The sequence below is a fragment of the Schistocerca gregaria genome, chromosome 7 (assembly GCF_023897955.1).
Source record: "Schistocerca gregaria isolate iqSchGreg1 chromosome 7, iqSchGreg1.2, whole genome shotgun sequence".
NCBI lineage: Eukaryota > Metazoa > Arthropoda > Insecta > Orthoptera > Acrididae > Schistocerca > Schistocerca gregaria.
The window spans coordinates 332,546,840-332,571,762 of record NC_064926.1 but is presented as its reverse complement, the minus strand read 5'-3'; the positions used below and the strand labels follow the sequence as shown (position 1 = coordinate 332,571,762).

The window sequence follows — 24,923 nt, the reverse complement described above, 5'->3', positions numbered from 1 at the left end:
TCCCCGTAATAGACCTAGACGCAAGACCTGTCCTATACATCCTCCCATCACCATCTAATCCAATCCGGTCACAAAAGTCACCTATCCCATCAAAGGCAGGGCTACCTGTGAAATCAGTCATGTGATCTACTAGCTAAGCTGCAGCCACTGTGCTGCAACCAATAAGCTGTCTGTCCACATGAATGGCCACCGACAAACTGTGGCTAAGAAACAAGTGGATCACCCTATTGCTGAGCATGCTGCCAAACATGATATCCTTCATTTCAATGACTGCTCCACAGCCTGTGCCATATGGATCTTCCCACCAACATCAGCTTTTCTGAATTGCGTAGGTAGGAACTTTCCCTGAAATATATCATAAATTCCCATAACCCCCTGGCTTCAAACTTCATTAGTCATTGTCCTCACCCAACCAGCCCCTTCCTGTTCCCATTCCAGCACTACAAAACCCTCATTCCACCACTGCAACCCAGTCTTTTTACTTCTCTCCTTTTCCACTACCCCCCACCTTGCCTGCCCTCTGTCTCTGTCTAACCTGCAGCACTTCACTGTCCGCCACCCCTATCCTACTATCCCTCCCTCTCCCCACCCCAGCCCAGTCTCTTCCTTAATCCCACCTAGTCGCTACTCGCATCATGTAGTGGTGCTGCTCTGCTCGCAGTGTGGCCTCATTTGTGTGAGACAGTGTGTGTGTGTGTGTGTGTGTGTGTGTGTGTGTGTGTGTGTGTGTGTGTGTCATCTATTTTTGATGATGGTCTTATTGGATGAAAGCTTTATTTTTGACAGTGTTTTTGTTGTGCCTATCCGCAATTCAGCATCTCCGCTATATGGTAGTAGCAGCTTTCCTTCACATAATATTGTTAGCAATAATTATGTTATTTAAGTACACCAATATCATTTAAGCTTAAATTCTATCCCATACAGCTGCAAACTGAAAACTTATTCACAAAAGAGTTTTGTACTGTAGAACATTAACAGTTTGGATTTTTCATTGATAAATATGATACTGTTCTATCAAACAGTTATTTATGTGAACAACATATATTACATGACACTGATGGTGCTTCGAATTTTTATAAAAGGGAAGTATAAGTGGTCAGCACTTTCTTCCTGGTTAATATTAAGATGAGTTTTAAAAGTGCCATTAATTACAGGAGGACTATTTTCAAGTTTCCAGCCAATTTAACAATTCCATTTATACACAAAATTTTGATGACTGGTCCAAATTCCTTCAGATGTTCCCAGCAGGGCCCTTATGTGTAGTCTCTGGCAGTACTCCAACCAGAGTATAACTAATGTATCACTGGTTTCAAATCCCTGTTTGTGGGCTAGCTCAACTTTTAGTACCAACTATACACTTTGAGGAGTTGTGGTCTAACACACATAACAGGACTGCAGCATAGCTATATTGGCTAGCAGAATTGCTTTTCTATTTTCACATTCTGCAGTTTTCTAAGAGCTCTTCATTTTGGAACATCACAATATAGCGCATAAATTTGGAACGGTCAACTCAGCTGGAAGCCTGAAAACAACTCCATCGCAAATTTTAGAATAGGGGCAATGTCAGCCAAAGTACCTTCTCTGTACAATGCTTTGGTGAGCAATGTGTCTGTTCCACGCAGCCAACCATTCTGAAAAAAGCCTCAAGTATCACATCAGTTAACATCACTAACAACTGAAAGATCAAAAGGTCACAGTGCAACATGATGTTTATAGGACTTTTCATTACATGTATACAGGATGAAGAAAAATTCACACACTCAGACTTTGCAGTGCAATTCCTCTCATACTAAAAGGTTTGCAACTTTGCTTCTGCAGTTTGCCGTTAGGTTGTGACAACGGTAAGTAGTGGTCGAAAGAAACAAATCACAGACATCAGGCAGTTAGCTTGGATATCAGTCAACATAACCACATTCAAACATTAGTCGATTTGTGCCTGCACTCATAAAGTTGTTCTTGATTGAAAATTTTAGTTTACGTGCCTAATTCTCCTCATTTGCGGGAGGTGTTACTGTTTTGTTTCAATATGGAGAAAACAGTGGCTGAGTCTCATCAAAAGCTCTGAAGGACTTATGGTAAGGATGCTATTACTGAAAGAAAGTGTTGTGAGTGGTTTCAACACTTCAAGAACGGTGATTTTAACATCATAGATCAGCATAGTGGTGGAAGAGAGAACGTTTTCGAAGATGCAGAATTGGGGACATTGCTGAGTGACGACTCGCATCAAACTCAAGAAGAGTTGGCACAATTAGTGGAAGTGACACAGCAAGCCATTTCAAAATGTCTCAAGGCTAAGGGCATTATTCAGAAAGAAGGAACTTGGGTCCCGTGTGAGCTGAAACCAAGAGACGTTGAACGGCATTTGTGTGTTTGTGAACAGTTGCTTCAGAGGCAAAAACGGAAGGGATTTCTGCATCGCATTGTGACTGGGGATGAAAAATGGGTTCATTACGATAATCCTAAATGCAAAAAATCATGGGGATATCCTGGCTATGCTCCCACATTGACAGCCAAACCAAATATTCACGGCTCCAAGATCATGCTCTGCAAGATAATGCTCTACATTTGGTGGGACCAGCTCAGTGTCGTGTACTATGAAGTGTTAAAACCAAGTGAAACAATCACAGGTGCTTGTTATCGAACGCAAATAATGCATCTGAGCAGAGCATTAAAAGACAAACAGCCGCAATACGGCGAGAGGCATGATAAAGTGATTTTGCAACATGACAACGCTCAACCCCAAATTGCAAAAGAGGTCAAAATGTATGTGGAAATGTTAAAATGGGAAGTCCTACCCCATCCACCGTATTCTCCAGATCTTGCTCCTTCTGACTATCACCTGTTTAGATCAATGGCGCATGGCCTGGCTGACCAACACTTCCGATCTCATGAAGAAGTCACAAATTGGATTGATTCCCGGATCGCTTAAAAGATGAACAATTTTTTCAAAGAGGGATTCGTACACTGCCCAAAAGATGGGAGAAAGTAGTGGCCAGCCATGGAAAATATTTTGAATGATACATGTGTAACCAATTTATTTCATTAAAGCCTCAAATGCTGGGGAAAAAACGGCAGAAGCAAAGTTGTGTACCTTGTAGCAATACAAAAATGTCTGTCACAAAATTTTGCCCTGAGCATATTTCTGGCAGTAAATGAATGTTAAAGATTGGCAATCTTGGCAACATTGTAACTACATGTTCATTAATTACCTCTGTCAGCATATAGGCTCACTACTGTGCAGTTGGTGTTGTGGATAGCGTTTTGGGTTAGTATGCAGAAGGTCGAGTGTTTGATTCTGCAAGTTGTGGATGCGAACTGTCTCACAACCGCTGCATCTATGAGATTCCGGACTTGTTTTCTGTGTACCTCCACAAATGGTCCCATTGTTTATTGTTCTTACCATGTTCAGGTCCATTACATTCCATTAGGGCCTTATGTCTCCAGTAGTGCTAGCAACGGCCTTTGCACGTAGTTTCCAAACTTGGTTACCAGTTAGACATATCACCATGGAACCACTAATTATGCCTTTTAACATTGAGTCTGATAAGTGCATTTTGTTTAGTATCTCCATACGGTATTATTATTATTATTATTGTTGTTGTTGTTGTTATTATTATGTCAATAGAAATGTGGAAACATCACGTCCATTAGCATCGGGAAACAGTATAATTCAAAAACTAACATTTCACAAGTAGCAATGTCACGATGAATAATGCACAAAATATCTGTAAGAGAAGTGATCCACATTAGGTACAACAGCCCAATGCAATTAGTGATGTGTTCACATTGTATGCACTGTTCACCCGACAGGGACTAGCTGCTAGAGAAGTAACACACCCACAACAGACTCCATGTACATTCATACACGTATCGTATTTTCTTCTTGTGTTACTCTAAAACAGTGTGGCATACACAAACAATGATTATGTGGATATGCGTCTGGTCATTGGTGCATCTGACTGCCGGGCTGGTGCTGCTGCTCATGAACATGCTACTAGATATCCTGGTTGACCTCATCCAGGTAAAAATGTGTTTTGTTGTCTAGAGCCACGCCTTTGGAGACGAGTTCTCTTCTTTCACAACCACATGACAGAGTCATCCATGGACTTGCTGTGCTCCAACTACTGAGGAAGTTATTCTGGACATCATACAGTAAGAGCCCCAGCGAAATACACATAGCTTACCAAGGCAGCTGCGTGTCTCGCAACGCACAGTCATTGACGTACTGCACGAGCATGGGCTGTGCACCTGTCATTATTCTTTAATGCAACATCTGTGGCCTGCAGATGGTCATCTGTGGTAGCAATTCTGTGAAAGGTTCTAATAACAACAGGAAGCCAACGACGACTTCATAAACACTGTCACATGGTAAGATGAAGCAGCATTCTCTTGTGAGGGTGTCTTCAATATGCACAATTCCCACCATTGGTGTAACATTAATCCACACGTCACCCACCACAGTGGATATCAAGTTTGCTTTGGCATCAACATCTGGGTCGGAATATTAAGAGATAGGATTTTGGATCCGTACTTCTTGTCTGAGTGGTTGACTGCACGGAGGTATCATGCATTCCTCTCAAACTATCTGCTGACGCACTGGACTATGTTCCTCTTTGTGTTCCAGAGAGGTTATGGTTCCAATATTATGGTGCACTTTCACAATTTGGAATTAACGTGCAATGGTATTTACGTAGAAAATTCTCAGGGAAATGGCTAGGATGGAGAGGTCCAGTTGTATGGCCTCCATGTTCACCTGACCTTAAGACCTGGATTTCTTTATGTGGGGACAATTGAAGGAGCACAAGTATTCTACTCTACCGACACATATGGAAGATCACATAGTGTGTTCATGCTGTTCTTGTAACTGTGGACGCAACCATGTTCTGAAGAATCCAGAGCTGTATGATCCAGCAGGTCGTGCAGCGTCTGGACATGCAGGGGGGTTGCTTTGATCATCTGCTCTGAGGGAAAGGTGTTCCTTTGTAAACGTCATGTGGTCATTAATATGGAAATTATTGTCACTGGTTGCTAATGTGTTACATCTCAGAGGACTCACTGCATGTAGTGTAAATGACTAGTAGATACTGAATTATTTAACAGTTCAATCATCTTTACCACCTCGAAATTGATATTGTTTTTGTAGTTATTGTGTTCTATAACAGGTCATTTGCTTCAACTGTCTATTCTCACTTGTCTGAGCAAGTTTTCATTATGTTCACCATTACAAAACACTATATTATGTAAATGTCAGATAGGCGTGGCTTAAGAAATGGCGTATACTACAGTACTGTACGGCAGAATGAAACTGGCAAATAAAAACAAATGTGTCTCAGCCCAGAATTGAGCCCTCGACTTCCTGCACGCTAACCCAAAATGCTATCCACTACACCAACTGCACATCACTATTCCTATGCCAACAGAGGTAGTAGTTGTACATGTGATTACAGTGCTGCCAGGTGCCAACCTTCAATGTTCATTTTCTGCCGGAAATATGTGCAGGATGAAATTTTGTGACAGACCTTTTTTTTCTATTGCTAGTATGTGCGAACCGTGCTACAAAGTCCAAGTGAGTGAATTTCTCTTAAACCTGTATACCATGTTACATAAGTTTATAGATATAACATCTTCATCTTCACAGTTTACATACCTGGCAACATGCAATTACTATCATGTCAGTTCACTGTATTCTGTCCAACCATGGTTTGGAGCACCCAGGCGCAGTACACCAACTGATCTGTCCTTAGATGCTGTAATTAAATCTGCAAACAATTTCAGGAAAATAATTTAATACTGAGTGTACAATACTAGGACTACAAACGAGTCATTGCCATTTTCAAACTGTTATTTCAGTTTACTGAAATGTGTCAGAATCAGGTGTATTCATTATGAGAGAATCAAAAGAATAATGACTACTAGCTAGAATTTTGAAATAATACTTCGCTCACTACTTTATCCCAGTCATCACATGCCTGTCCAAATAATCTGTTTACTGTGAATGGAACAGTGGCAGTGATGGACAAAACATAGGATGGTGTGTGTGTGTGTGTGTGTGTGTGTGTGTGTGTGTGTGTGTGTGTGTGTGTAGGATGGGCGGAGGGATTACTTTTACACTGAGTTGCCAGAACTGCTGAACAACCTTTATTGCATGAACTACGAAGAGACTGAAATTTTCCAGTTAATCGAAGACACAATTACAGTATCCCATACCGTCAACAAAATAGTAAAAGCTTTCAAATTTATATTAGGAATCCTTGAATGACATTACTCGACTTTTTATCTGTACGTTGTATCTTTCCAATCATTTACTCAATGTAAGTTGTGGATGATTTAGATTTTAACTGGTGCAAAATGTCAGTAAATTCTTGCTAAGTAAGAAGATGATGAAAAGCTAATATCAATAATAAACAACTGTTACAGAAAAATGCCTCAAATGTATCCATTATCAACTGTTCAGTTACGTTGTGTCTCACTGAAAGAGAACTGCCTCTCCAACCCATTTCACCCAGTGATATCACCTGAAATATAATTAATTATTAAGACAGATGGAACAAAAATAGTGTTTTGGAAGAGTATTTGCTTTCCACTTTGAATGACTGAGATAAACCCTTTAAACATGCAACAGCTTTATTGGATTCAGTTGCATCAGGTCCTCCCAAATATGAGTCACGCCTAAACTGCTTTGCTACTTCAAACCTCTGAAAAATGTTTCACATGGGAATGATCATACACCTAAGGGAACATAGAAAATTTGCTATTAAGTTCTTGGTTTTACATAATGTTTGACATTTGTCAAAGCAGTCATTACTATCACCTAATATTGTCTTCATTTTATGGGTGTTGTCATTGTTATTGTTGTTATCGCTGGTGTCGTTTATGGTCACCAGATTTCTTCTCATGCATGCATTTTTCCTACACTGATGCCAATTTTTATCACAACTGTAATACTATTCTCAATATTTTCTTCTGCTACCTCTAACTTGTCAACTGCACTCTCCATAATACCTAACTATAAGACAAAACTGTCCTTTGCTTGGAACATCATAGTGCTTTACTGAACATGTTCCTGAAGGCTGTGGTACTCAACTGCATTCCTCCAATTTTTGAACAAAAAACGCTGTTAAAGGGAGACCTACAGAAATAAATATTTCAGAAATGAATCCATATACCCTAATCACACATTCATAAAATAAATAGACCAATGAGATTCAAAATAAACAACACGTCACAATTTGGAAAGAACGGTAACCCAAACAACACTAGAAGAAAAGAATGAATTCCACACTCATCATTAAAACTGTTAGTGACTCCACATGGTGACATTATGTTCTCATAAAAATCTTTGATCGTTACCTAGTGACATAAACTGTATTAAAGTAACAAAATACAGTAGGAAAGTTCTGGTAGAACGTAAATAGTTTAGGAGTAAAAGGGACCACTCACATAATAGTGGAAGTGTCGAATTATCGACAGTTACACATAGAGGGGAAGGCTAACTTGTTACCTTTTGAAATAAATCCTTTCTTGAGCTAAATAACACACACACACACACACACACACACACACACACACACACACACACACACACAAACTGGCAGGTACACTATGTGATCAAAAGTATCTGGACACAAAATCATACATTTTTCATATTAGGTGCAATGTGCTGCCATCTACTGCCGGGTACTCCGTATCAGAGACCTCAGTAGTCATTAGACATAATGAGAGAGCAGAATGGGGCGCTCCGCAGAACTCACAAACTTCGAATGTAGTCAGGTGATTGGGTGTCACTTGTTTTATACACCTGTAGGCAAGATTTCCACACTCCTCAACTCCCTAGGCACACTGTTTCCAATGTGATAGTGAAGTGGAAACGTGACAGGACACGTTTAGCAGTAGTGTACAGGCCACCTTGTCTGTTGACTAACAGAGACCGCTGACAGCTGATAAAGGTCTTAATGTGTAATAGGCAGACATCTATCCAGACCATCACACAGGAATTCCAAACTGCATCAGGATCCACTGCAAGTACTATTACAGTCAGGCGGAAGGTGAGAAAACTTGGATTTCATGGTCGAGTGGCTGCTCATAAGCCACACATCATGCCAGTACGAGACAAACGGCGCCTTTCTTGGTGTAAGGAGCGTAAACATTGGACAACTGAACAGTGGAAAAATATTGTGTGCAGTGACGAAACACAGTACACAAAGTGGCAATCCAATGGTAGGGTGTGGGTATGGCAAATGCCTGGTGAATGTCATCTGCCAGCACTTGTAGTGCCAACAGTAAAATTCAGAGGTGGTGGTGTTATCATGTGGTTATGTTTTTCATGGAGGGGGCTTGCACCCCTTGTTGTTATGCATGGCACTATCACAGCACAGGCCTACATTGACGTTTTAAGCACATTCTTGCTTCCCACTGTTGAAGAGCAATTCGGGGATGGCAATTGCATCTTTCAACATGATCGAGCACCAGTTCATAACACACGGCCTGTGGCAGGTTGGTTACACAACAATTACATCCCTGTAATGGACTGACCCGCACGGTCTTCTTCCTATAGAATGCCTTTGGGATGTTTTGGAACGCCTACTTCGTGCCAGGCCTCACACTGATATCGATATCTCTCCTCAGTACAGCACTCCGTGAAGAATGGGCTGCCATTCCCCAAGAAACCTTCTAGCACCTGACTGAATGTATGCCTGCGAGAGTGGAAGCTGTCATCAGGGCTAAGGGTGGGCCAACACCATATTGAATTCCAGAATTACCGATGGAGAGAGCCTCAAACTTGTAAGTCATTTCCAGCCAGGTGTCTGGATACTTTTGATCACATAGTGTACAATGGAGGAATTTGGATGTTCTTAAAATGATAATCATCAACAGCCATTTGGTATTCAGGCCTGGGTAATAGCTTCCTTTAGACTTCCCCACAAATTATGACCTCTTGGAATACAGAAAATTACTTGCTTAGTCCATCTATTATTCATTTGCCTTGCTCCATATCTTGCCCTACTCCTATTCGTTAACATAAAAGTCACTATTAACCAACTGACTCCATGACTTCATTGTTAATTTGTTCTGTTTTCTTCTCAATGCATTACTTTAGTGTTCTTAAGATTTATTTTAATATCTACCTCCAAGCTTTCTCTCTTAAGTTATTGCATTAGTGGTGAAAATTTCATCTGCTCTAGAGGAAAACAGTGAGTTATAAATGATCCCCTCTTTTTTTTCCCAGTTTAGGGCTCTACAAATGTCCTCTATGATTGTTACGAATAGTTCTGGCGATTTGAAGTCTCCTTGTCCGACTGACGTTTACAGTTCGAAAGTTTAAGGCAGCTGTAAGACAGACATCTTCAGCAGTATACTGAAATAGGATCAATTAATATCTTATTTTACACGTCTGGTTGAAACTGTCAAAGAGTTTATGAAATCATTGACTCCTATGCAACGTGGAAATTAATTTCCTTTGCTTCATCCTACAATTTCATTCTCAACTTGGAAATGGTCCATTATGCAATAGTCAGTTCTGAAATCAGTTTGGTCCTTTGCTTCATTACACAGTTTTTTATGCATATTTTAGTGAATACCGGTTACAATAGGAGTGAGGATCCTGATTAAGAAGTCTACAATTTAATACATCATGTGTCTCCTTTCTTGTGATGCATTAAACTTAACAGCATTATTCCACTTCAGAGAATTGACTTATTTTACAGATATTCTATAAATAAGTTTGCCGTTATCTTTCCTTCAGTTTTAAATGTTCCTACAGATATTCCATCACATTGGGTAGCCTTTCTTTTCTTAATGCCTAAGATGACTACTGTATACACCATCCCCAGCATTACTTCCAGAGTGTAGTTATTATCTATGTGTTTAGCTTTCTGTATCATCTCTTTAACTATACAGACATTTAAAAAAAATCTTTATTGCTTGCGCATTTGTATCTCAGTTGTTAGTTAGAGTCCCTTCACACGTAAATTTAAAAAGGGAAGTGGATAGGTTAAAGTTAGATATAGTGGGAATTGGTGAAGTTCGGTGGCAGGGGGAACAAGACTTCTGGTCAGGTGACTACAGGGTTATAAACACAAAATCAAATAGGGGTAATGCAGGAGTAGGTTTAATAATGAATAGGAAAATAGGAATGCGGGTAAGCTACTACAAACAGCATAGTGAACGCATTATTGTGGTCAAGATAGATACAAAGCCCACACCTACTACAGTAGTACAAGTTTATATGCCAACTAGCTCTGCAGATGAGGAAGAAATTGAAGAAATGTATGATGAAATAAAAGAAATTATTCAGATAGTGAAGGGAGACAAAAATTTAATAGTCATGGGTGACTGGAATTCGAGTGTAGGAAAAGGGAGAGAAGGAAACATAGTAGGTGAATATGGATTGGGGCTAAGAAATGAAAGAGGAAGCCAGCTAGTAGAATTTTGCACAGAGCACAACTTAATCATAGCTAACAGTTGGTTTAAGAATCATGAAAGAAGGTTGTATACATGGAAGAAACTTGGAGATACTAAAAGGTATCAGATAGATTATATAATGGTAAGACAGAGATTTAGGAACCAGGTTTTAAGTTGTAAGACATTTCCAGGGGCAGATGTGGACTCCGACCACAATCTATTGGTTATGACCTGTAGATTAAAACTGAAGAAACTGCAAAATGGTGGGAATTTAAGGAGATGGGACCTGGATAAACTGAAAGAACCAGAGGTTGTACAGAGTTTCAGGGAGAGCATAAGGGAACAATTGACAGAAATAGGGGAAAGAAATACAGTAGAAGAAGAATGGGTAGCTCTGAGGGATGAAGTACTGAAGGCAGCAGAGGATAAAGTAGGTAAAAAGAAAAAGGGCTGCTAGAAATCCTTGGGTAACAGAAGAAATATTGAATTTAATTGATGAAAGGAGAAAATATAAAAATGCAGTAAATGAAGCAGGCAAAAAGGAATACAAACGTCTTAAAAATGAGATCGACAGGAAGTGCAAAATGGCTAAGCAGGGATGGCTAGAGGACAAATGTAAGGATGTAGAAGCTTATCTCACTAGGGGTAAGTTAGATATTGCCTACAGGAAAATTAGAGAGACCTTTGGAGATAAGGGAACCACGTGTATGAATATCAAGAGCTCAGATGGCAACCCAGTTCTAAGCAAAGAAGGGAAGGCAGAAAGGTGGAAGGAGTATATAGAAGGTTTATACAAGGGCGATGTACTTGAGGACAATATTATGGAAATGGAAGAGGATGTAGATGAAGACAAAATGGGAGATACGATACTGCGTGAAGAGTTTGACAGAGCACTGAAAGACCTGAGTCGAAACAAGGCTCCCGGGGTAGACAACATTCCATTAGAACTACTGACGGCCTTGGGAGAGCCAGTCATGACAAAACTCTACCAGCTGGGGAACAAGATGTATGAGACAGGCGAAATACCCTCAGACTTCAAGAAGAATATAATAATTCCAATCCCGAAGAAAGCAGGTGCAGACAGATGTGAAAATTACCGAACTATCAGTTTAATAAGTCACAGCTGCAAAATACTAACGCGAATTCTTTATACACGAATGGAAAAACTGGAAGATGCGGACCTTGGGGAGGATCAGTTTGGATTCTGTAGAAATGTTGGAACACGTGAGGCAATACTGACCTTACGACTTATCTTAGAAGAAAGATTAAGAAAAGGCAAACCTACGTTTCTAGCATTTGTAGACTTAGAGAAAGCTTCTGACAATGTTGACTGGAATACTCTCTTGCAAATTCTAAAGGTGGCAGGGGTAAAATACAGGGAGCGAAAGGCTATTTACAATTTGTACAGAAACCAGATGGCAGTCATAAGAGTCGAGGGGCATTTTAAGGGAAGCAGCGGTTGGGAAGGGAGTGAGACAGGGTTGTAGCCTCTTCCCGATGTTATTCAATCTGTATATTGAGCAAGCAGTAAAGGAAACAAAAGAAAAATTCGGAGTAGGTATTAAAATTCATGGAGAAGAAGTAAAAACTTTGAGGTTCGCCGATGACATTGTAATTCTGTCAGAGACAGCAAAGGATCTGGAAGAGCAGTTGAACGGAATGGACAGCGTCTTGAAAGGAGGATATAAGATGAACATCAACAAAAGCAAAACGAGGATAATGGAATGTAGTCAAATTAAATCGGGTGATGCTGAGAGAATTAGATTAGGAAATGAGACACTTAAAGTAGTAAAGGAGTTTTGCTATTTAGGAAGTAAAATAACTGATGATGGTCGAAGTAGAGAGGATATAAAATGTAGACTGGCAATGGCAAGGAAAGCGTTTCTGAAGAAGAGAAATTTGTTAACATCGAATATAGATTTATGTATCAGGAAGTCGTTTCTGAAAGTATTTGTTTGGAGTGTAGCCATGTATGGAAGTGAAACATGGACGATAACTAGTTTGGACAAGAAGAGAATAGAAGCTTTCGAAATGTGGTGCTACAGAAGAATACTGAAGATAAGGTGGATAGATCATGTAACTAATGAGGAGGTATTGAATAGGATTGGGGAGAAGAGAAGTTTGTGGCGCAACTTGACTAGAAGAAGAGATCGGTTGGTAGGACATGTTTTGAGGCATCAAGGGATCACAAATTTAGCATTGGAGGGCAGCGTGGAAGGTAAAAATCGTAGAGGGAGACCAAGAGATGAATACACTAAGCAGATTCAGAAGGATGTAGGTTGCAGAAGGTACTGGGAGATGAAGAAGCTTGCACAGGATAGAGTAGCATGGAGAGCTGCATCAAACCAGTCTCAGGACTCAAGACAACAACAACAACAACAACAACAACAACAACACACGTAATAACCAAGGAAATGTGGTATACAACCGACATCCGATTTTCTTCTTTTTCTTGATACTGTCGTCTTGCTAGTTAGTTTACAGCGAAATTAATAAGAAGTGGTAAGAAAGCCGCCGTAAAGTACTGCAATAGCAGTTGTAGGCAGGTAGTCATGATATGGAAACATGCAGGTCAGAATAACAACTACACAGGACTGCAAGACGGGCTAGCTCAACTCAGTGGAAAACTGCACCACACAATGGTAATAGCCGTAGCAAGCAGGCGAATGTCACCACAGTAGGGCAAGACTCCTGTTATGGACTAAATGATTTGGTGGCAGGTTTCGGTATAACAAATGGTCACCAGGCCCAAATAAATATCTGCATTTTGAAGAGAGACACTTCGGAGTTCGGCAATACCACAACACCAGAGCCATGTTGGATGATGAGATGACGGAGCATCATCAGCAGCAGCCACGGGTTTGACACTAGTTTGGGTCAGCTGCCAGCAGCACTGAGATGTGTGTGGGATTTGGTGCCACAGTGCTGCTGACCTGCCAGCCGCCATCCGACTGATTCCAGTGAGCAGCAGATCTTGTCCCACACACAGCAGTCTCTACATGTCACCGCGATGAATGCATGCAGGGCTGAGTCACCAGGAGACGCTGTTCCCCAGAGGAACACCATCACAGCACAAAACACAGTACCACTGATGCCACATCCATGACCTACTGAGGCTGCTGGCCATCCTCTGGACTGTTGTCAGTATCGCAGGGAGTCTATGTGTGAGAAACTCCTTGCCGAAAGAAGCAGCTGCCCACAAGCCAGCGCAGGCAAGGGCCAACAGAGTGAGGTGTATTTGCCTTGCTAACGACACAAAGTGTAATTGAAGTTGAATAAACACCTTTCTTTCTGTCAGCAGTGCACCCATGGGACCTCCTGGCCCATTGTCACTACCACTCACCCGACTACAACACACATCAGACTGGTGTCAGCAGGGGATCTTTAAGCCAATCACCATGCCACTTGCTCGCAGCAGGGGGAGCAGATAATGCCTGTCACTACCATTCGTGAACAAAGAAGATTGCTCGACTACTGCAGGGGTCAGGGGTGGAGGGTAAGTGTAGTGTCATTACCCAGTTTTTAGTGAAATTAAAAAGAAGGGGGGTAAGAAAGCCATCACGAAGTGCTGCACTCACACTACTGAGTGCAATCGCACTCTTCATTGCTCTTATTGTTTTAAATTTTTCCTCTTACTAAAGTTTCAATGCATCTTTCCACACTCTCTTGAAGATACAGGGTGTTTCCCATACAGTGTATGCAATATCTCCAGTCCTGCAAACCAATATACCTGTTGGTCATTTCGTTAGTTCCTTGGAATAAAAGGTTTCAGTATATTGTCCAAATACGTGTCAGAAGTTATGTTTTGGTGGGAGAAGATAAGTAGAATAAAACCTGTTGCACTAATTGCATAAAACACTCCTAGTTTCTCATTGTGCATAGGCTCCTGCAGGGTGTATACACGTACTAGGAAGAAAAAAATTCCCAGATTTCCCAGTTAAAAACACACTTTCTCCTGGATGAAAATACACTTTTACCATGTTAAGTGACAGCATACTTTTCCTTGGAATTGTAAAACTTATCAATCCTTTGAGTGGTTATGGTTTTATAAACCGGCGTAGAATTTCTAAGTCATTTAGAAAACGAAACTCAGTAAAAAGGCCATGTACACTGCATATTTTCATATTATGAAACTATAAATTCAAATTCCACCAAACACCGCATGTTACTTTCCGAAGCATTGAAATCGAGATGTGATGCGCTTTTGTAAGTCAGTCATAGCTCATGTCACATGATCTCGTCAGCTGATACAGCAGATATTCAGAGCTTAGGTCACATGATGTAGTCAGCCAACAGCATTATCACTGTTAAGTAGCACATACACACAAATAGGAAAAGTTAATGGTGTAAATTAATATAGATGGTGTTGCTACAAGAAAAGCAGAGCTTTCACATATAATAATGGTCTCGACAATTAATAAGCTGCAAGTGAAGCTAAACTTTCACGTATCATGTTGATCTTTTTTGCATGTGTTACACTTTAAGATACATCACACAACTGTGCCAGTAAAATTTTTAATAGTGACATAAATGTCTGATCTCCTGGGCTCAAATTTTTTTCTAAATGGTCATCCTCAAATAGTCGATTTTTCAATGAGAGTCAAACGCTCTGTGATTTAAGAAATTCATCGCATTCTCGCACTTAGTTCATCTTACACAAAAGGAAATTTACTTTGAAAGTAACACTTTTCAATCAATCATTTGCAATATTTTCCCAAGACCTGTTAGAAAGAGGTTTGTTTCAGCAGTTGCCAGAGAGTCCCAGATAACAGGGGTTACCACGCTTGTGCAGGTACGATGATGCAGGAAGCCTGTATCTTCGTATGTGTTAAACATTAAAACATCTTACATTATGTTATAAAAGAAACAAGACATCAGAGGAATTTCGTGAACCATACTAAAATCCATAATTCGGTTTAAAGTGCACATTTGTATGTGGAGATTCGGTTGTAAATTTTCTTGAAGCTCCAGTACTGTGTTATCTCATTTTTGGTTCTTTATTGTGGCATAATGCCATACGTGCTAGAAGATGAAAGCATACTCTTTTGAAGTGCAGCGAACAGTTGAAACTAGCCAATAGTGTGGAATTAAACACTTTGTTTCAAATAAATTGACTGCCTCAGCAGAAAAGATTAATAAAGCTATTATTTCTTTAGCAAACTGACAAAAATAACTTCATTGTTCTGCAAGACGATTAATGCTTGACTGAAATTGCCGTCCAGGGCAGACACCCAAGTTTGCTCCCAGTGAATATGGCAGCTTGTGCGTGCCAGTACAATTTTTACAGGTAGCATGTTGCTGCTTGGTTATATAGATAACAGCGACACTTTTGTAGCCAGACGCAGGAGAAGGTAGATGCGCGACTCAACTGCGCATGCGCATGGGCCCGCTCACAACTGCTCACACGAATCTAATGTAAACAATTGTGACAGCATGCTCATCGGAGGCAATTTGTTGTTATGAAGCATTACACTGTCTTCCTAAAGCCTTTGATACATTTTGCTACTGGCAGATGCTAGTGTGGGCACTGTGTTTTGTTGAGTACATGGTGCATTTCCTACACAACTTAGGTTCCCCCCCCCCCTCTCGTTCATGTTTTATTGCTGCAGTATTATTCTGCAGTAGTGGGATGCAGTAATATCCTTTGCTAGAGTATTATTTCTTATCAGCCAAAATTACAAAAATTTAACTGAAAACTAAAAAAACAAACAAAATATCCCAGAATTCTAAAATATTCCCAGGTTTTCCCCAGATCTCCCTGTTGTCCTGGGTCATATACACCCTGCTCCTGATGTAGGTGATGAGCAGTTTCAGAGCTTCAGTGTCATCTGTATTGGAGAGTTCATATGCCCTGATAAAGCCAGACATGTTTCATCAAATAAAAGGAGTATTTCAGGGTCAACCTCCCCATCATTCACAGGCTGCAACAGGTAGCTACAGTACAGATGTTGTGTATCAGTGTGTGAATTGGTTAGCTAACGGTCTACTGTTACTACATAAAGTTTCTGTTTAAATTTGTACGTAGTTCTATGAGATGATGTTACTGACACATCAGTCTGAAGTGCTAAATGGCACAATGATTTTCTCAGGATTTTTTCAAGGTTGCACCTAAATCATCCTGTTTAATTCTCTGTTAAAAACAGGATGCCACCCACAACCATCTAAGCGATGGGCTGGGAATGCAACATAGTGAGCGCAGCCTGCCTATATCGTACTGGTTCCATGCAGTACCTGAGACAGTCCTTGCACTGTATGTGAAACATGATGTTCATCTGAATAGTTTTGATTAGTACAGCATACTCTGTTACATTCCTATTATTATTTGGTTGCCTCAGTTAAGTTGCAGTGATGGGAGAATGTAGCCATATGTGTGAAGGTACACACTCCAAAATCTCAATGACAATTACAATACTGTTTACGTGACTACCAACGCCTCAACCTTATGGTGAGTGTTTACATTAATCCTTCCATCATTTAAATCTTGTACGATTTCCTCATTTTTCACAGAATACACGGAATTTCTTTTTTAGTTTAACGTGGCCCTTACCGAGTACATTTTCTATGCTGTTACATCACTACCTTCCAAAGTTGGCTATACAACATGGGACCAAGAGCATTGGCAAGCTGCTTATCACATTCCACTGTCAGCACTGGAAAAATGTTGAGCCACCATGGCAGTGTTCTACTCTGGCAATAAAGCACGTGCAGATTGCCACACAATGGGCTTGTCACCTGTTGCTTTGGCCTCATAAGATACCCAGTGGCAGTTTTTCTAAGGTGAGCCAGTATAAAAGCTGACCTTCCTGACCCAACAGTATCTATCATCAATCACTACGCGCAAGGGGATATAATCATCGCCAGCTGTCAACTTGATGCGGGTCACCGGTCTCAAATACAACGAATACCTGCCTCTGCTAGCTGCTGATCTATGGGCCTAGTCCTGATGCTGCCACAAGCTGAACTAGTGCCTCCTACTGGGGGCCTGCTGCTGGCTGACATCAACTGATTTCAGTGTACCTTCCAAGGATACTCGGTTCGTAGTCTGTACTCGGGTGCCTCTTGCACCAGGCCACTGCAAGCTGCTGGTCTGTTGCTGCATTTGCGCCTAATAACATGGCCAGCCTGCATCAGAGTTTGCTGTGTGTCTGGCATCTGTAGGCCTGATGCAGCTCAATGGCCATGAAAGTGTTGACTTCAGTTCTTCAATGCAGCCACCTGCCCAACCGAAGGCCTTGCAATGGTGGCCACTTTCCACTGCTTTGTGCCAAATTAAGAGAGCACCGTCACTGGGACACTATCTACATCTGCTCCATGAATTCTGTTCAATAAATCTAGTCATAATTACCATAACCCCTAGAATTTCACAGGGGTCATGGCACTGGTTCTCTGTACCTGTTGTCCAGCCTACCATTCTCTGACTATGGAATCATTAATGTTCAGACTATCCTATCTCTAATAATGTGTTTGCTTCTGAAAGGATGTCTTAAGGATAGGCCTAAACATAATGTTCTCTGCAAATTCTACTAATATGTGACCTCTGTCACTTCTTGTATCATACTCTCAGTTTCCCATTGAAGAATCATTCTTTTGTTTTTGTGCCTTTTTTTTTGTTTACATCACTAATTATCACTGTTTAGCACAATCTGCCAGTAACACTTCATGTTGATCTTGTACCTCTATCCTATTAACACATCACCATCTGATGGACTCTCCAACCTTTACTCATATTGTACATTTAAAAAAACGAAGTTAGTTTCTGGAGCAGCAATACTTGATCAATGACCTTCACGCAAGACATGTATAGCTGTCCATAACTGAGCTTTTGCTCTTCTTGCACCAGCAGCAGCACTGAATCAACTGTTCTTAAAAAAGTGTCAGGCATAATTGTTTCACCAGCATGTCTGTATTTAAGCCACACTTCTGTATATCAATGGTAACATTTGGTTCTGCTTGATAATACACAGGGCCAGCAGAAACTTTAATTCTTTCCAGAACCTTCTCCAAGTTATATTTCAACTGAATGCTGACAATAAATCAGAAGTCATCTCTCAACATCAATTAAGTTAAAGCATAATCCATGAAAAGTGTACATCCTTTGGACAGTTGTATTCATATGTGAGTGCCTACTTGGATAATACCAGTGAGGACAAAGTGAGGTTATGCAATGGTGTACACACTGAACTTGCAGTGGGAGAAGAAGGGCTCAAATCCTTATCCAGATTTAGATTTTACTTTCATTCAAGATGAATGTCAGGAAAATTTCTTAGATAAGGAAATGGTTGAAAGTGTTACATAAATAAAACACACTATAATAACAATTGTTAGCAAAGTAAAGATATTTTATGGTACAGGTTTTTTTATATAAATAAAAAGGATACATTCATCATATGGTGAAATGTCCATGTCTTGGATATCCCCCTTGTGCTGATAAACTTCACCTAGGAACTCGTGATGATCTGGGTAACGACGATAACGTCTCACCAGGCCACCTTCACAGACTGTAAATAACTGGCTTCCATTTGATGTGTACCTACAAAAATTAATCAACTTGTGCAAATACATTTAAACAAAATTTAATGACAGTCATAAAGAAGTTTTGTTCTTGAAGACCTACATTTCTGTTTCAATAAAGAAGAAAGGTTAACCTACAAATGTGTTAGTACAACCATACAGCTACTTTTCTGTTCACAAAAACAATCACATTTTCTCTTACACATCTAGAACAAAGAAAGAAGTTTTTAAGCTGCATTGACAAAGTCATGCTCAATACTGAGCATATCTCTGAGTAAACCACTCAAATTCACATAACGAGATGTGCTGGTAGCTGCCTGGAACAACTCAAGGAAGCCATGTACAATATGTAATCCAATCAAATCAAGTTTAGAAGTGTAGCTTGGTATATTGCCATAGAGCCAACTTATTAGAGAAAGGAATAAATTGTACAATGCCTCCAAGTGCAGTGTAATTTATTATAGTTAATAAAGTTCTGGAAATGCATAATTATTGACCAGATAAAATTTGAGTGAAGAAGTTGTTTGCCTCCACAGTCATATGGTTAACAGCCTCCATTTACCTGCTTGGTAAAGGTGCACAGCATAAACTGACTTGGGAGTTAAAAAAGATGAACACAATACAAAAACCTTAAATGTGAATGTCAGGCAACAGAGATAATTTCTCTGATATGCCAGCAGTTCTTAGACATTCAACAAGAAATATTGTATGCTTAGGCTTTTTGATTTATTCTTTCCATGCTTCATACTGTGCGTTCTCTCTTCCATTCCATCAATTGTTATGCTTATAATTCCAGTATTGTTATTTTGGGCACAAATATGGTCAGCAGAATATTACAATTCTGAGCTTATGAGGGTCAGTGTGAATTTCATGCTGTTGACTGAGTATCTGAGGCAGATTATGTTGATGCAGTATACCCACTAATGTGTTACTTTCACTGTCCTGTGACAGATAACAGCACCAAGGGAGAATCCCAAAATGGCATATGACATTGAGGTGTGTACCACAAACAGATGTTTCATTGAATTCTTCACTGTTGAACAAACTATGTCAACTGAAGTCTACTGGCACTTGCTACAGGTGTGTTGAAACCCTGTAGTAGGTGTGGGTAATGAGACGGAGTGGGTGAAGTGGTTGCACGTAACAAGCCACATCCTGGTCACCCCTGCTCAGCTCCTAGCCCTCATAATGAACATCATCCCACCCACTCATATGTGATGATCAGCAGGGCAAGGAATTGTGTGCACTGGTGAATACTGACTGTAATACCTTAGACAAGATGATATGCAACCTTGGTTATTGCAAAGTTCGCAAAGATGGGTCATCAGGATGCATATCCAAGAATGGAGAACTTGTTGGGACCTGCTAGACCAATAAAAGGCTGAAAGCAACCGTCTTCTGAACATCAAAAACGTCAGTGATCATACGTGGTGTTGCCATTATGAGCTGGAACATTAAAGACAGTAGTGGTAACATGCCAATTCTCTGATAAAGTAGAAGTTCAATCGACAGCCATCTGCATGCAAAGTTAAGTGCACAGTCTTTTGAGACAGGCTGAATGTTAAGATGACTGATAAGCTGAAAGCTCAAACTTCCAGTCATATCAGAGAAGAACATGAAGTCCGGTAGCAACACGATAATGCCAGGCCCAACAACATTTATATGACCATGTAACTCACTGACAAGTTTGGCTGGACTGTCCTATCAGACCCACAATACAGTCCTCATTCAGCACCAACAAAATCATCTCAGTTTACAAACCACAGCATTTTGAATAAAACACTTGAGCTTTTAATGGCTGTCTCCACCACTGTCATCAGGAGTCAAAATCACTAACTGCTGGGACTGGGAAGGTGTTCTGCTTATATAAATGCAATGGCAGCACCTGGAACCTTCCAGTAAGGGCCAGAGTGGCACATGCATGGAAGCAAATTGGGCAGCTCCTAGTGGCTCTGTCCTGCCTGTTGTAATCTTACCCTCCCACACATCACCATTAAATTCCTCTTAGTCTGTTCATTATTTTCAAAAGCTTCAAGAGGTAAGATATATGAAAGAAAAACCTTTTTACTTATCTTCATTATCTCATTGCAGTTGGCTCCTAGTCTTGCATCTAGGGTACATTCGTGAGGCTGTAATTTTTATAATGTTGCGGGTTCTTGTTGAACTGAATAACTGATGAAGATTTGCCAGTTGCTATGAGAATCTTTTTATTTTATCCCATTCTTCTATAACACATCAACTTCAAAATCTCCATTTTCATAAAAACCATCAATTACATTATTGTTGACAAGATTAGCAAAATAAATGCATTTCCATCAGAGTCATGTCCACTACTCCTTACATTCTGCGGTACTCACAATATTCCAGAGTTTACAAAACAAAAGAGTTCACAAACTTTCTTGACCAAAGAAGAATCTTCACTAAAATATATCATTATTTTGAAAATGAATCCAGAAATAAATTTAATGATTAACGTTAGACTGTACAATTAATAATATGATTTTTAAATGTGCCAGAAGTTTCATAATTTCAAATATTTTTAAAATAAGAGTAAATTTAGCTGTATTGACAGACTACTAACAAATTAATTTCTTTTTACATATTTTAGCCCAAATCATGACACATCATATACAAAATCATATAAGTTCATTCATTTAGACAGCTGATATAAAGTTCACCTACACAAGAATCAATAATATACATGATATCAGTTATTTCTATAAAAAAAACGTAATGTTAGAGAAGGGAAACCCATTACACAGGGGACCAAGTGATGTCACATTGTACAAGCAGTCAGCATCATGTCTGAAACTGCCACTCCAGCTGCTGTGTCCCTACAAGCTCAAGCCTACATCTTTTCTATTACTCAATGTTCAAAGTCTGCCTACATTGCCTACTGAGGGTATGCTCCTGGTCTCTATTAAATTTTTAACAGAGACCAGAGGTACACACTTAGTAGTTAATGGGGGCGGGCTTCGGAAACTTAGCAAAAGCAAAGGCATAGGCTTGACACACGTAAGGACACAGGAGTGGCAGTTCCAAATGCGGCATTGGGAGCTCGTGCAGGTGATGTCACTTGATCCTGTGACAGTATGGAGTCACTAGGAGCTGCCCAACTTGTCTTCTGAGCAAGCGCAACTCCAGCCCCCTCTGGAAGGTTCCATATGCTGCCATTACATCTATATAAGCAGAACACCATGCCAGCCCCAGCAGTCAGTGACTGCAACTCCTGATGATGAGAGCAGAGACAGCTGTCAAAAGATTGAGTGTTTTATTCAAAATAAAATGATTTCTAACCTGAGAAGATCTTATTGAAGCATGCCACTACAAAAGATCCTGAGAACACAGTCTTCATTTAACACTATCAGACTTCCGCCTCAATGCGCCTATGAAAGATGGGCCCAAATACTGTAATTAAAAATGTAAGGCAGTGACTAGACTCACTTGGTTCAGGTTTTTCAAGCACAGCATCCAGCCTATTGTTCATTCTTAGCAAGAGTGTGTAATGAATTAGTGTTGTAGTTTGAATGAAAATACAAGGTGTGACCAAAAAATAATGGGAATTGTTTAATTCTGTCGGCTTTATAAATATGATTTTCAAAAAAAAGTTTTTTTACCTAGCTGGTACACATTTTCCTAGTGTAAGTTTACATTTTCAGCTGTCTTGAATATTTAGTTTATTGTTGATAGTCAAAAACGTTATGTGTTTTTGACTTCTCGGTGAATTTTACTTTAGAAGATAAATCAAAGAATTTGCATTACATTTTGCCTGAAAAATTGGAATAAAGTGCAGCATGGCATTCGAAACATTGACTCTCGGTTTGGAAAAATCTACTATGAGTAGGACGGGAGTTTATGAGTGGTATAACAGACTCAAGGAGGGTTGAAAAGGCGTTGAAGACAACGACTACCCCCAACACCCTAGCACATCAAATACTGACCACAATGTGGCAGATGCAAAGAAAACAGTTCTGGAAAATCCCTGAATCAACATCAAAAAGGTTGCTGATGACATCAGCGTATGCTTTGGCTCACGCTATGCAATTTTTTCAGACTTTTGGGCAAAGATAGTGTAGCATTAAAGTCTGTTCCAAATCATTCAATTTCGACCGAAAATGAAGTCACACAGACACTGCTCAGGAATTGCTGAATGAAGTCAACAACATCCCAGAACTTCTAAAGAAGGTTATAACAGGTGACAAACCATGGGTATACGGGTATGACGTCAAAACCAAGGCCCACTCATCCCAATGGAAACTGCCTGAAGAGTCAAGACCAAAAATTTTGACAAGTTTCATCACATGTGAAGGTACTTCTCACTGTTTTCTTTAATTTCAATGTGATAGTGCACCACGAGTTCCTGCCTTATGGTCGTGTGTTCAATAATGAATACTACCTGGAAGTTAGGCACCATTTGCATGAAGCAATCCAAAGAAAATGAGCAAAACTGTGGCAAAATCACTCATCAAAATTGCATCATGATAATGCTCCCACTCACACCTCAATGATTGTTCACGATTTTTTAGCAAAAACAAAACCGTTATGTTGTCTCAGTTACCATACTCACCAGCATGGCCCCATGCGCTTCTTTCTATTCCCAAGACTTAAGAGAACCATGAAATGACATAATTTTGCCTCTATTAGTGACATAAAAACAAAACTGTTATGTTGCCTCAACCATTATATTCGCCAGACATGGCCCATGCGACTTCTTTCTATACCCGAGGCTGACGAGAATGATAAAAAGATGTCATTTTGCCACCACAGAAACACTGAAAGAACTCGAGAACAAACGAAAAGTTGGTTCTAGAAGTGCTTCCAAGATTGGAAAAAGTGCTGGTGTAAGTGTATTATATCTGAGAGGGATAACTTTGGAGGGGGCAAGGTTGATATTGATGAATAAATAAAGATTCTTTAAGATAAACAAAAATTTCCTTTACCTTTTGATCACACCTCTTACATGGGAGGAATCAGTTTTTGAATGACCCTCATGTTCTGCCACTGTAAAGTTATATGCACTTTAATTTCAATTTCAGAATTTCCAAATAGAAGAGTATTACTATCATGCTTTCTGCAAAATGGTTCTCAGAAGCGACCACTTATCCACATCTTCAAAAATATCTGTCTCATCAGAACATCAAAAATCACATCCATTGCATTTTATTGTTGTTCTGCCACTGCAAAGTTAAAATTATACGCACTTTAAATTTTAGATCATAGTTTTTCCATCAGGGCTCGGACAGCTGTTGGGTGTGGCCATCCCAAGGTTGGACATAAGCAAGGGTAGACCATCTCCACAGAATTGCTCCTAATGTAGAACTGTGATGTCTACAATAACTTATGAGTTCACTGCAGCTCCTTCTTGCACTTGCTCCAGTACAATTTTATAACTATTTTTAGGTGTGTAGAATTTAACAGCACAGTTACAGCGGCTAATAAAAATTGAGCTAACTGTTCTTTATGTATGAATGCCAAATTATACAAATTATAACTGGACTAATTAAAGATCTTTATATACATAAACATTCACATAGTATGTATACACCTTATAGAGGAATTAACAGTATTCTCCCAATTGCAACAGATCATTCTTAAAGCGTATATCATTGAGCCCCTTGTGTAAAGAGGAATGTTGTTTGTTTGTGCGCGTGTGTGTGTGTGTGTGTGTGTGTGTGTGTGTGTGAGAGAGAGAGAGAGAGAGAGAGAGAGAGAGAGAGAGAGAGCCTCTACAAAGGTGAATGTGTCAACTCATACTACTGTAATGCTACAGATACTCGAACGTATAAAACCAGAACAAAATTTAAAATTACCGAATAAGCAGCAACCACTCGCAAAATCATGTTTTATTTATTCACTTTTGCAAATCGATTTGAACTGATTAACAGCCAAGCTTTTAATCAGTTGAGATCGATTTGCAAAAATGAATAAATAAAACAAGATTTTGCGAGTGGTTGCTGTTTATTTGGTAATTTTATGGTTTACGGTCACTGCACAACTTGGGAACCACATGG

General features: G+C 39.9%; 1 protein-coding gene across 7 annotated transcripts in view; it reads right to left on the bottom strand.

Annotated features, from left to right (window-relative positions):
- LOC126282202 (uncharacterized) overlaps positions 1–24,923 on the bottom strand; it is a 115,979-nt gene that overhangs the window by 16,307 nt on the left and 74,749 nt on the right. For 5 of the 7 annotated variants that reach the window (XM_049981739.1, XM_049981738.1, XM_049981741.1 and 2 more), the window contains 2 exons: positions 18,780–18,931; positions 5,648–5,759 (listed from right to left, as the gene is read on the bottom strand). In XM_049981739.1, coding sequence (XP_049837696.1) covers positions 5,668–5,759; positions 18,780–18,931 — 244 coding nt within the window. In that variant the 3' untranslated portion in view covers positions 5,648–5,667. Of the gene's footprint in view, positions 1–1,576; positions 1,632–5,647; positions 5,760–18,779; positions 18,932–24,923 lie in introns of all 7 variants that reach the window. The other 2 variants (XR_007551349.1, XR_007551348.1) reach the window with 1 other exon arrangement.